The following is a 14,022-nucleotide window of genomic DNA, read 5'->3' on the forward strand; positions in this document are numbered from 1 at the left end:
ACACACACACACACACACACATACACCAGCTCCCTCACCTTGCCTGTGGCTTTGATAACTTCCTACAATGTCACTTTCCTCAGTATGCTAACAGTCATCACTTTCCAGGGTAAAATGTTCATACCTCATAGCATCAGTAATGTGCAGAAATACAGGATAACAAACTCTACTTTTCTCTTTTTTTTTTTTTTCAAATATCTTTACATGCCATCTTTGGGATATTTTCAAAACGCAGACAGCCCTCATGTTAAGCAGACGGTAAGCCAAACTGTTTGTTTCAGGAAAGGTTGGATAATTGGGTGAGTCTGACAGTGGTTTCCAGGTCTTCTTAGGCATGGCGTGACATTCCTCATCTTACTGGTACCTGCAGGGTTTGAAGTTGTCTCTTTCTTGCTGTGATTTTTAGTTTGCAGGGTTAGCTTCTTCCCCATACCCTTCTCTCTTCTGTGCATGCTTATTTTAAAAGCATCTGTGTTTTTCTAGTTATTGCTGTGGTTTGACTAGAATATGGCTCCCATACTCATGTACATGATTAAGTACCACAGTCAGGGATTAATAGTGCTACAAGGGTGGAGACTTGATCCAGTTATGTTGTCTAGGAGGTGGGCCTAGTGGAGGTGTGCCTTTGGAAGTTGCCTTTTACAAGAGAGTTGGTTATAAAATTCTGCAAGCAGGATCTACCTCGTCTCTCTGCTTCCTGGATCAGGTGTGACTAACCCTCCACACAGGCCTCACCATCACCAACCTTCAGTCTCATCAGGCAGCTGAACTACTAGAGCCCATCTAATCTAGGACCCTGAACCTCCAAAACCATGAGCCAAAATAAACCTTCCTTCACAATTTTAGGTATTTAGTTATAGTGATGAAAACTTGACTACTGTTAACATCCTTCTTTCTCTTATTGTTAAGGTATGTTTGCAAATACCAAATTGTTCACTCACTGTTCCCATTCCTCACTCATAGCTGCTTGCCCTTGGAAACTGAGAACTCTAAGCAGACTCTGATGGTCATAAACGGTGTCTCATAACACATATGAGCCTTGCAAGAGGATAGCCAGCTCAGGCTGCTTCCTGTCCCCAGAAAAAGCAGTTCCAGGGTAGAGTGGGCAAAGCCAAGGGAACTCATGTCTTTAGGGACATTCAGATCTCAGGACTGCATCCCAATGACCATTCTGATGCCTTTTTAAATTCCTTCTAGGAATCTGGGGTGAGTAAGGGTAGTGAGGAAGAGTTTCAATCCAAGCTTCAGTCCTAAACTTGATCTTGAAATATTTCTTGGATGGGAGCATTCTTGCAGTGCATGCAGTCCTTAGTTTATTTGCCCATAAAACCAAAGAGTCAACATTGCTTAGGGCAGCAAACTCAAGTGCCTGTAGGCCAGGTCCAGACTGAGGCCAGGTGGAAAGTGCACGACCCATCTGAAGTGGTCAGCAGGGGCAGGCATTTAGCCCAACAGTTATGACACTGATTAAGACACCAGGGTCCCACATCTGAGCACCTGAGTTGGATTCCCTGCTCTGATTCCAGCTCCCTGCTAATGCATACCCTGGGGGACAACAGTAATGATTCAAGTACTTAGATTCTTGCCACCCGCATGGGAGATTTACTTTCCAGCTCCTGGCTGCAGCCATTGTAGGCATTTAAGGAATAAGCCAGCTGATAGGAGCCGTCTCTCTTTCTGTTTCTCTATCATTCAAACTAAAAATATTAAAATCATCAACAACTTGGATATATTTTAATGCTGAGAGAATAGAAACCTGGGGTATGCATCTCTTGACTTTTCAAGAGAAGTTGGACATCTGTATAAATTATCTATTTACCATGTTAGCATTTCATTTTGAATCTTTAGAAACACTGCACAAGACCAAGAAAAACCTGTCTGTAAACTGAATCTGTTCATAGGCCTTTATAAATTAGATAGCTTTGATGTCTAGTATTTTTCCGATATTTTCTTGGTGGAAATATATTACACTCTGGCTGCCTCCAGCAGCAGGACAGAGAAGACTGGATGGTTGGGTTGAGACAACTTGATGTAGCTTCTCCCAGGAAGGTCTGAGAGATGCAGGGGCTTGAGATAAACACTAGCACTGGTGGCTGCTACCCCATAGCAGCTGCTCCCTACCGTCTGGGTAGTGTCAGTTCTCTGATGAAGCAGATGGAACCCATGTTTGGCTCATCTTTCCACCCAGCTTGGGGACAAATGCAGTGAAAGAATCCCAAGGATACAAACAGTTCCCTAGAAGCAGACTGGATTGTTTTTTCTCACGTGGGAGGAATATCACGCCCTAGGAAGCTAGCAATGTAGGTAGGGTAGCAGATAGGTAGATAGGGATGAGAACACAGAGAAGAGTGGAGGGTTCGTACTTTAAGCCCTGCTGCAGTGGCCTTGCTCTGGCCGTCACTCAGTAAGACTCCCTGTGTAACATGTGAGTGGAGCACAGCAGTTCTTGGAAAAAGTAATATTCATCAGTTAGCCTTTTGGAGTGGAGGTGGGGAGTAACATTAACACAGGGACTTCAAATGTCATCTAGGTCCCCTCGGAGAACTTGATGAAAGCAATAGTTCCCCTTTCTAGAAAGATGAAGATGGGAAAGTAAATATTTTAGGCTTTGTGAACCTGATGATCTCTGTTGCAGTTATTCAGGTCTGGTATCTTTTTTTTTTTTTTTGGACAGGCAGAGTGGACAGTGAGAGAGAGATAGAGAGAGAAAGGTCTTCCTTTGCCGTTGGTTTACCCTCCAATGGCCACCGCACTGATCCAGTGGCAGGAGCCAGGTACTTATCCTGGTCTCCCATGGGGTGCAGGGCCCAAGCACTTGGGCCATCCTCCACTGCACTCCCTGGCCACAGCAGAGAGCTGGCCTGGAAGAGGGGCAACCGGGACAGAATCCGGCGCCCCGACCGGGACTAGAACCCGGTATGCCGGCACCGCAAGGCGGAGGATTAGCCTAGTGAGCCGCGGTGCCGGCCCAGGTCTGATATCTTAGTATGAATGCATCTGTGGACTAGGAATGGGTGTGATGTTCCAGAGCAGGGGCGTTATTTGACCTGTAGGCTATAGTTTGCTGATCCCTGATTTAGAACATTGATAGCTAGCTGTGCTGATTATTAGTAGATCCTTCCTTCCATCTCTTCTCTGGGAGGAGTGTATTTCTCAGCTATGCTACCTTTGGACTTGGCCTTGGGACATGCTTTGGTCTGTTTAATATGAACATGCATGATCTGTACACAGATTTTAAATGTGTGTATGTGGGCTATAATGTCTCCCAAGTTTTTTGCCATTTGCCTTGAGAAGAAAATATCAGGGTCTCCCTGGTCCAAGAAGAGTGATGATCAGATCTCGACCCACCAGTTTGATGCCAGGCTCTCCATCTGTGGCCTGAAGCAGAGTTGCTCTGGGTCCAGCCTATACCACATGAACTTCAGACAGTGTGCTGACCTATGAGCTTGAGAATAAATGCTGTTTGCCTTAGCCATTGAGTGTTGGGTAGTTTGTTAATGGAGCATAATTGTAGAAATAGTTGTCTGACACTATAATACAGTACAAGATGATTATATTGATGTGAAGCAATTAAGATATTAACCTCTTTTTCAAAAGCCAAAGAAACCAAAGAGGAGTCTCATCTCCTCACATAAATGTTTCTTTTTTTATATAATTCTCCACCTCCCTGTGATTTCCCCCACAGTTGGAATAAACCCTAACTTGTAAACTTAGCTTCCTGTGTGTACAGTTAATCAGTATTTAACACCATCTTTCTTCAGCCAACCCTGGAGAGGATCTCAGTGCCAAGGAATGAATATTTAATATTTCTGAAATGATGACTGGGAAGATAGCCAGTTCTTCCACAGAACAATTAGCTGTAGTCTCCTCAATGCAGCAGAGGTTTTGAAAGCTGCTATGCGCCAGTCTCTGTGCTGGATACTAGGTGGAAGCCATTCCATTGATATTTGATATTCTGTTGTCGGCCATGGACTGTGCTAGTCCCTGGTCAAATCCAGGGCCTTCAAGCATCCCAACTAGTGGGAGAGGCAACCAAGTAAATGGATAATTAAGGTCCAGCATGGTGAGCAATACTATAAGTGGCACAGCCCCAGTGTTGGGGGAGTGTGGAGGAGATACATTTGACCATGGCTGTGGATTGGAATGTGGGGAGTGGTCCTAAAAGAACTGACACTTGGACTGCATTTGTCTGAAAGGCACAGTTATGATGAAATCAGGTAGTCATAAAGTCAAAAGGCACTTTAGGAATGGCCCTTCTCTTCACATGTTTAAAGGAAGTTCTTTCCCTTAGTGACAGAGTCATGTGGTTCAAGAATCTAGGATGCAGCTACACACCAGAAATTCATCACTTTATTGTACTTAAGTCATCCTAATCTACAAAAAGTCCATGACACATTTTATGTACATTCGTAGATTCCCTTGGCAAAGCCTCAGGAACCTTCTAAACTCTGGCTTATTGAGCAGGCAGCTCTCCTCCAGTCGAGTTCCACCAGCCAGGCTGGCCAGCGCCACATCCAGAGTTGCTGGGTCTTCTCTCCAGACTTGAACAATCTGCCGTACCCAGGAATGTGCAGTCTGGCTTCGGGAGAGGCCTCCTCAGCCAGATGCACCTACCAGACATGCAGTGGAGCTAACCAACTCTCAGAAGAAAATTGACTAATGGAACCAGGCAGAGTGACAGAGCTGGGTAGAGTGCCCCTCTGCTCTGTCCTCCAAGACTGCAAGACCCAGCATCTCTGGTGGACATCTCTGGAGATGTACACCTGGTGGAGCAGACACACCCACCACTGACTCATTGCATCATGGCTCATAAAGCAGCCAGTGCAATGCTTCTCCTTATAGGAACTCAGACTAAAACATTCTACAGGTGTATCTTTTAGATGAAACTTATCTGCAACATAATCACATACCCTTGTAATTAGATGATATCTTTAATTCAAGTCTGTCACTGTAAAATGAGTCATACAATGAAAAAAAAATCCAGTCTTATTTTAAGGGCTAATAATGCAGAAATCAAGAGTTTCCTGCAGAACTTGGATTTGCCAATGTGTCTTAGTATTTTTAGCCATTATTTCCTAAAGTTTCCAGTTCACAGTCTACTTTATGGGAATAGAAAAGATTCCTGAATGCTTACCAATCCCCCAAAGAAGCCATCATTTAGGAGTATAAAAGTAAAGGAAGCTCTCTCTCCCTTTTATGATTTCCCACTTTCCCAGAGAAAGATCAATTTGATTAGAGTCATACTGCTCAGATCCTTTAATGATTTAGGTAATTTTGTTATTGGAGCTAGTAGAAGCATCTATAAATGGTAACTAATTAGCAGTTACACACATACATCTGAAAAATAATATAAGGATTCTCATTTCTCAAGTCATATGCATACTGTTATATAATGTCATTTTTCATTTTGAAACACCAAGTCTCAGATTTCTGGGGTTAGTGTTTGCTTTGCTATTGTTTCTTACTTATACAGAGTGGATTATGGAAGGAGGAAATAGCGAGACTAAGACAATGATCTAAATGACCTTAAAAGTTATTTTCCTGGGGCCAGCGGTGTTTTGTGGCAGGTGGGGCCACTGCCTGCTGTGCCAACATCTCATATAGGCACCAGTTCAAGTTCCTGCTGCTCCACTTCTGGTCCAGCTCTTTGCTGTGGCCTGGGAAAGCAGAAGATGGCCCAAGTCTTTGGGCCCCTGTACTCACATGGGACACCCAGAAGAAGCTCCTGGTTCCTGGTTTCGGATTACCACAGCTTCAGCCATTGTGGCCATCTAGGGAGTGAACCAGCGATGGAAGACCCCTCTCTCTCTCTGCTTCTGCCTCTCTGTAACTTTGCCTTTGAAATAAATAAATAAATCTTTTTTAAAAAAATTATTTTCCTCCTACAAACAATTTCAGTTTGAATTTCTGGCTTTTCTGTACAGTTAAATTAATTTAAGAATTTCAGGAGCCAGCGTTGTAGTGTGGCGGGTAAGGTCACCGCCTGTGACAATGGTATCTCATATGTTAGCCAGTTTGAGTCCCAGCTGCTCATTTCTGATCCAGCTCCTACTTATGGCCTAGAAAGCAGCAGAAGGTGGCCCAGGTGCTGGGGCCCCTGTACCCATGTGGGAGACCCAGACAAAATTCCTGCTCCTGGCTTCAGCTTGGCTCAGCTCTGGCCATTGTAGCCATCGGGGGAGTGAACAAGCAGATGGAAGACCTCTCCCTGTCTCTCTCTAACTGACTTTCAAATAAATAAATAAGCCTTTTTAATAAAGAATTTCAATTTATTTTTTATATACAGTTACTAATTATTAGATTGGCTTAAGAATTATCTGGGTTGCTTTTTCTTAATATAGAATGTAGCATTGCAAAAATATGTCTCTATTCACTCAGGTTGAGTTTTAGAGAATGTCTCAGTTGTCTTGTTAAGCTTCAAAATGTGTTTTCCATCACAGAAAATGTATTTTCATTTACTTTTACATACTATTCCAGAATTCATGTAGGTGTGTAGAATTCCAAATTTTTCACAAGTCAGTGCACCACTGAAGCTACTACGTGTGCCAGTAGATTATCTGTGAGTGAATACAGCCATGTTACCACTGCTCAGGTCAGCAATGGAGCGGTCTGACCCCCACTGTTGCCCTCTAATCTCCATCCTTCCCTCTTCCTCAGAGATGACCCCTGGACCTCTAATGTCATATGTCAGCTTTTGCTTTGAAGGTCCATAGTTTAATTTCCTTTAGTTTATACTAAAAATTAATGTCTCTGAAAAGTGGCAAGTCTTCTTACTACCACTCTGTATAAAAGTGTGGAAAGGACAGAAACCAGGGTCAGGTCTAAGGCGTCAAAGTTCTGAACAGTGGATAGGATCGATGAGACCATGTTGCTTGGGGAAACCTCTGCAGTCTGTTTAACCTACCATGAGATTACTCTTCTCTATATGGGCATTGCTAGCCGTTGTGACAGAAAGGTGAGCATGGTGAGACATACCCTGGTTCTAAAGACTTGCGGACGTAAGTGTCACCCTACTTCCTGCCTGCATTCATGGCCAGAGAAGACGCATGAGGTAAGTAGAGCCAGGGTGTGTAATGCTCCTTCCGGGAGGGGTCCTGCAGGAAGGGACGCTGGAATCTTTGGTCCACAGTCATGCCATTCTCCACACTTTCTGTTTAGGGACTCTGCCCTCCGGTGAGGAGATCAGATCACTTAGATTACTCATCTGTCACTTTATTATAGAAGCGCTTCCTGGACTTGGGGGAACTTGCGCTTCTCTGTAGGGCTGTAACTTCCGTAATTATCAGTTGGGTGGCTGCATGGTGTTGAACTTTTTGGTGTGTGCACACTTCTTTTCCAAGAAGAAGCCCATAACCATCCTTGTCATTAAATGATGGGGAAATGCTAAATTCAGTGTACTGGGTATTTTTGGTAGAAAGCTATTCCTCATTAGGAAACGAGTTTTTTATAGCTAATTGATATGTTCTGGGAAAGTGGTCAGTAAATATTTTCCTAGTCCGTGGGTAATAACACTTACAGGATTGTGGAGGCTTTCCTCCAACTCGCCTGGCTCATTTGCCAAGAGGCCTGGTCCACATTATCATGAAGATCTTCCAGTTGTCGTTAACGTCTTGTCTTCATCCTTTCCACAACAGCTACTTTGTCGTATTGATGGGTAACATTGAGTGATGCTTCTCATTTCGCTCTCTGTTTATGTCTTCCTCGAGAAGTGAATGTCTTCAGTCAGGACACTGTTACTCCATTAGAGAAGTAGCCTCATGGCACTGAGGTAGCAGGGCTGTGTTAGGTGAACTTGGATTTAACATGGCATCTCTTTTCTTTTCCTAAGGTCTCCTGTCTCTAGGGATGGTGAAGTTGGACAGAGGCTCCCTTAACCCTCCTCCGGGATGAACCACCTGCCAGGAAACATGGAGAACACTCTCTCTGGGAGCCAGAGCTCCCATGCCTCTCTGCGTGATGTCCACTCTATCAACCCCACGCAACTCATGGCCAGGATCGAGTCCTATGAAGGAAGGGAAAAGAAAGGCATATCTGATGTCAGGAGGACTTTCTGTTTGTTTGTCACCTTTGACCTCTTATTTGTAACATTACTGTGGATAATAGAGTTAAATGTAAGTAGGTATTATCTTTCTTTTTTCATGGCTTTGTAAGAAGTATTTCCAGATTAAAAAACTATATTCTTAATTCTCTTATCACTTCTGTCTTTTTGAGTGAGCGCCAGCTCTTTCCAAATGAGGCAGCCTTGCTCTTCCCTAGCTAATTTGGGCCTTCTTCTTCTTTAATGGGTACCATTTGAAACAAACCAGGTAACCTGAAAACTCACTTTGGAATTTTGAAATTTGAATCCCTGGTCTTTCGCTCTGTAAGAGGAGTTTCAAAAACTCCAGGCCGTGGGACCACTTGAGTTGACCAGTTTTAATAAAGTTTTGTTGGAACACAGCCATGCCCGTCTGTTTACATATTGTCTACGGCTGGCTTTTGTGCTAAGTAGTTTGAGCTCAGTAGTTATGACCGAGACCGTCTGGCCCACAAAGGCAAAAATATCTATTCCCCAGCCCATTCCAGAAAGTTTGCCAACCCATGCTCCAAAAAAATAGAATGCTTCTGGAATATGATCTAAATGTTACATCGACTTTACTATCTTGAAAAGGGATTACTTACTCCTATTTTATAAAAAACATTGTCCTAGAGGCATTTGGGAGTTAATACAGTTTTATTGTCAAGTAATTGTCTAGACCAGTACTATCTAGTAGAAATATAATGCAAAATATAAAGTGTGTAATTTAAAATTTTCTAGTTGCCGTGTTAATTAAAATAAAGATAAATAGGTAAAATACATTTTAATAATACATTTTATATAGCTCGATATATCTGTTTTCTTCCAAAGCCTTGAGTCTTGTATACCAAAAGATAGGGGACCTCTCAGAAGTTCTCCTCACATGCAAAAGTTGTCTGCTACCTTCATTTTTAGCAGTTCATTTATGTGAGGGCTGAGACCTGGGTAGTAAAATGATGATGACTTTGTTTCTAGTAAGAGGCTGTTCTTTCCTAGGCACAATGCTAGATGCTTTTGTAAGGATTTGTTAAAGTAGGGAAAATTTTAAAAGATGGTACAATTCCTATTGAAAATGATTTTGAATTTGGCCGCTTAACAGGAATCAACATCTTAATCTAAATTCTGAATAATTTTCTAATTCATGATAAAATTTCAATTCTAGACTGTAGTCTCAATAATTAAGGCCATTGAAACTCATTTAATTTCATCATGAATCCTAATCAAGGAACAAAACTCATTAGTGAAAGCAGACACATATATTAGAAAATTAAGGTTTGTCTCAGAATCTCAGTGACATGCAGCTTGAGTCATTTATGAAATTAGGCTTCCACTTATAGATTTTCCTTTAATTAATTTGGCATTATGGGTATACCTTAGTTTTGTTTATAACCAGACCAGTCACTGACGTGAACAGTAACACAGAGTGTCCCCTTTTACTCCTTGTACTTTATGTGTACATCGGAGAACACACTTAAGTTGATGTCTATTTAAAGGAGTAAGATATTTTCAAATTAACAGAGATGAGGAAATGCATCTTTTCACAGGAAAGCATAGCAGCAGTTTTAAGGGGACACACTTAAAAAATGTTTTGACATCAGCAAAAGTCAAGGCCTTTGTTGCTTTGCCAGTAATAATCACTGTGTGCCTTTAAGTGGGGAAAGCCAGGAGGTGAGGTCCTCAGCATCAGACTCCTCTTCCCTTCTTCCTTTCTCCTGTAAGGAAATGGAGTGGAGATGTCAGGGCCTCTCCTTGTCTACCTCTGTGAGGCCAATTTCCCAGGTTGGACCTGGAATTAAGCATGGCCTGGGTTCCCTGAGGATGCTGTCCCCTCGCCAGACTGTTGTCCCCATACTTGAGACATATATAATTGGTTATATGAGTGTCAGGAGAGGGACACTGCTTTGTTTTTTCAACTTTTGACACATTGAAGGCGACTGTGGTTCCAAGAAGGCCTTTTGCCAATGCCTATTGCCTTTTCTCTTATTATTTTCTAACTAATGTACTAGAAAGAGTAAGAATGCTTCTAATTTGACCTGCAGCTGTTTTGACCAGCTCTGTGGTTCTAGGCAATCAGGTTGAGTTCTCTGGCCTTGGTTCAGTTCACTGAACTAAAATCTGTCTTGTCTACCTCTTAAGTTCATGTGAGAATCAAATGGAAAGACATATACAACATCCCCTTAGCAGTTACAAAGCTCTGCATACCTACAGGTTATCTTATGGATTATTAACTGAAGTAAATTTAATGTAGAAAGAAAAACTTTAATTAGTGTTCTCTCACTATTGTAATATTTAAGTTTCACGTACTTACTACCCATTGATTCTGATTCCATTTCCTCAGTGTCACTGGGTTCCGTAGTTCAACTGTGATGACCAGGGATAGCAGAGAGTGAGTTGAGAGGGAGATCAGTGGCCTGGAAGTACTTGAGCGTGGGAGTAGAGGAGCTGCATTGTGAACTGATTTTAGAAGGAACAGGTAATGGCACTTGGAATGGAGGCATGATCTGGGTTGGGTTATAGAAGCACACAGGGTAGGGTTTGAAGGTCAAGGTGAGCAGAAGCACTGAGGCAGTGCTTATGCATGGGGCTTCTGTGGCTGTGTGTGCACCTGTGTGTGTGTGTTGGGGAAAGGGTGTGTTTGTATGCCTGTACTGCAAGGAACAGGCGCAGAGGCAATGAAAATATTAGACTGGCTGGAAATTAAGGTGCCTGTAGGAGATGAAATTGTATAGGTAAGCTAGTACTAGATTCTTAAAATCCTTAAATGGTATATTGAAGGATTTGGAATTTTGGAAAACATCTTTAAGATCTTGAAGTCAATGCCTCACAGCCTGCATCCTGGCCAGCCTACTTGACACTTCCAATTGGATGCCAAGCTTAATGTGCTCTTCCCAGCATGTACACAAAGACCTGCTTTCCCTGTCTTCCTGAACAAACCTGATGCTGAGACCAAAAATAAAGACTTATCTTGGTTGATTTGCTTGTTCCTTTTGTGGTGTTCATGCCTCCTATCCAGTCTAAAAGTAAGTCCTGTCAAATCTACCTCTAAAATGTGATTCATAGTATAGCCACTTCTCTTCCTTTTTACTAATGCCATTCTCAACCAAGCCAGCATAATCCTTCATCTAGACGCCAACATCATGTTCCTGACTAGTTTACTGACTTCCACTCTTCCCTCCTGTGATCCATTCTTCTTCTTTTTTTAAAGATTTATTTATTTATTTGAGAGGCAGATTTACAGATAGGTAGAGGCAGAGGCAGAGAAAGAGAGGTCTTTTATCTGCTAGTTCACTCCCCAGATGGCTGCAATGGCCGGAGCTGGGTCTCTCTGAAGCCAGGAGCCAGGAGCTTCTTCCAGGTCTCCCATGTGGTGCAGGAGCTCAAACATTTGGGCCATCTTCCAACTGCTTTCCTAGGCCATAGCAGAGAGCTGGATTGGAAGTGGAACAGCCGGGACTCGAACTGGTGCCCAGATGGGATGCCGGCACTGCCTACCTGCTACGCCCCAGCGCCAGCCCCTTCAATCCTTTCTTATAGTAGCCAGAGCAACCTTTTAAAGCAAGTCAGGCAGCATCACTCACTTTCTGTTAAAACTTCACTGGCTTATAAAGCCCCCAGAGACCCCTGCAGACCACCTCTTCACCCCCTGTTCCAGGCTTATCAATCATCAGCCATACTTGTTTCCCATTCTTAGACTGAAACAGGCCTTTTATGTCTTGGGAGCTTTATATTGATGGTGCCCTCTGAATGAAATGGTTCATTTCTTTTATCTTTTTGTAGATTCTGACTGTTCATTATGTTGATATTAGTTTAAAACTTCCTATTATTCACTCATGGTGTCTTGCTTCTTTTCTCTATGTAACTCTTCTTATATACCATCCTGATCTTGCCGGGATGTAAATTCACGAAGACAATGTTTTGTTCACTGAAGCATTTCCTGTATTTTGAACAATGTCTGCATTTACTAGGTGCTTAGCAAATATTTGGTAAAAGGATATGATCTTTTTATTTTTTTTTTTTGACAGGCAGAGTGGACAGTGAGAGAGAAAGGTCTTCCTTTGCCGTTGGTTCACCCTCCAATGGCCGCTGCGGCCGGTGCGCTGCGGCCAGCGCACCGCGCTGATCCGATGGCAGGAGCCAGGTGCTTCTCCTGGTCTCCCATGGGGTGCAGGGCCCAAGCACTTGGGCCATCCTCCACTGCACTCCCTGGCCACAGCAGAGAGCTGGCCTGGAAGAGGGGCAACCGGGACAGAATCCGGCGCCCCGACCGGGACTAGAACCCGGTGTGCCGGCGCCGCAAGGCGGAGGATTAGCCTAGTGAGCCGCGGTGCCGGCCAGGATATGATCTTAATGGTAGTTGGGTACAGGCTGGATAAAATAAGAACAGATTATCAGTAAATGCTATGTCAAAAACTGTTGAAGGGATGCCATGAAATGTAATAGGGACAGAGAGGAAAGAGCCAACCTAAGAGGCACACTAAAGAAAGAGCTATCAGAAGACTTGCCAGTGGGCAGGTGTTAACCCCAGTATCCAGTGAAGACTCCAGGGTGTCTAATGATGGGACCTGGAAGAGTAGTAGCAGAAGGAACTGTGATTGGGAAGGAATTTTGTGTGAAACTAAAGATAATCTACTTAAGACTTCTTGAATTGGAGAAATAGATTATGATAAAGGATTTAAAGTACAAATTAGGGCCAGAAATGTAGATTTTAGTTATCTATATTTAAAGGCAATGCAAAATCATGGTCTTTCAAAGTATGCAGATAAGGGCAAGCATTTGGGAAGCAAGTTAAGCCACCACTTGAGATGCTGCTTCCTTATCAGAGTGCCTGCCTTCCTGGCTCCACTCTTCCTGCCAGGATGCAGCTTTGAGAGGCAGCAACAATAGCCCAAGGAATTAGGTCCCTGCCACCTGTGGGGGAGACCCAGATTGTGTTCCTCCTGGAGATTCCACCTCCTGGCTTTGACCTGGCCCTGACAGGTTGCACACATTCGGAGAATGAATCAGCAGATAGGAGGCTCTGTCTGATTGTCTTTCTCTGTGCCTTTGAAATAAATAAATGTAAAAATCATAAAGTGGGAAGGTGCTAGAGAAAAAGCTTGTCGCTCCCCCTCTTCATGGAGGAACGACACAGGACCCTGCGCTGTTCTTTTGTCTGCTCGGCCCTCCCCGGGTTTGCTGCTGGTTCTTCCCGGGTTGGCTACCGTCCCTTCCACCTCCGTGGAAGGGCGGTTCCCCCTGGCCACTTTCCCCACTTCCGCGGGGGAGTGGCACACCGCCGGCCAGCTCTCTCGGGGGCTGCACAGGTGTTCCTTCAGATAGATGTTCCCCTTAGATGTTCCCGGTGCATGTTGTCTCTCTCCTCCTTTATAGTCCTCTTCCGCCAATCCCAACTCGGCTGCCCACACGCCGAGTATGCTGCTCTCCTCCAATCAGGAGCAGTATCAGCTCCTGGAGGTCATCACTCAAGTTGGCAAGAGGCAGCTGCGTAGAAGCTGTTTTCTCCTCTCCCAGCGCCATATTGTGGGAGAGCAGATGCATAGAATAAGTCTTAATTCCAGTAACTTAGTCTAGTCCGAGTTGCTCCCAGTTGCTCCCCACAAAGCTTTCTCTGCTGGCAGAACTGTGTGGCGGCTTTGACTCGTGTTATCTCAGGCATGGGAATGGGGTCTCTTGGGTAGAGAGCCCCACCACTGCAGGCCACTGGAGTCGTTAGTCTTGTTGTACTCCAGGTATTGGTAAATTGCCTTGGTCAGGAGAGAGACAGTGATGAGACTAAGTGGTTGATTGGCTTTTTAGTAATGACTTCCCCCTGCCCTAGGTTTTCTGTTCTGTTCTTCTCTATGCATCTATAGCCAAGTCAGTCTGCAGCCGATCTGTGCTAATGACAGGGAAATCTGAATATCCTGAAAGAATTCTAAGGCACAGAATTATGTTTGTGGTATGCTGTTATTTGCATAGCAAAATTA

General features: G+C 43.8%; 1 protein-coding gene across 8 annotated transcripts in view; it reads left to right on the top strand.

Moving 5' to 3' along the window:
- Positions 1-14,022, top strand: part of STARD3NL (STARD3 N-terminal like) — a 52,052-nt gene that overhangs the window by 21,163 nt on the left and 16,867 nt on the right. For all 8 annotated transcript variants that reach the window (XR_001794042.3, XM_008261656.4, XM_051853311.2 and 5 more), the window contains exon 2: positions 7,829-8,111. Coding sequence is in view for 7 of the 8 variants with exons in the window: in XM_008261656.4 (XP_008259878.1) it covers positions 7,887-8,111 (225 nt within the window). In the remaining variant the exon portion in view is untranslated. The remainder of the gene's footprint in view (positions 1-7,828; positions 8,112-14,022) is intronic.

Source organism: Oryctolagus cuniculus, chromosome 16 (assembly GCF_964237555.1).
Source record: "Oryctolagus cuniculus chromosome 16, mOryCun1.1, whole genome shotgun sequence".
NCBI classification, from domain to species: Eukaryota; Metazoa; Chordata; class Mammalia; order Lagomorpha; family Leporidae; genus Oryctolagus; species Oryctolagus cuniculus.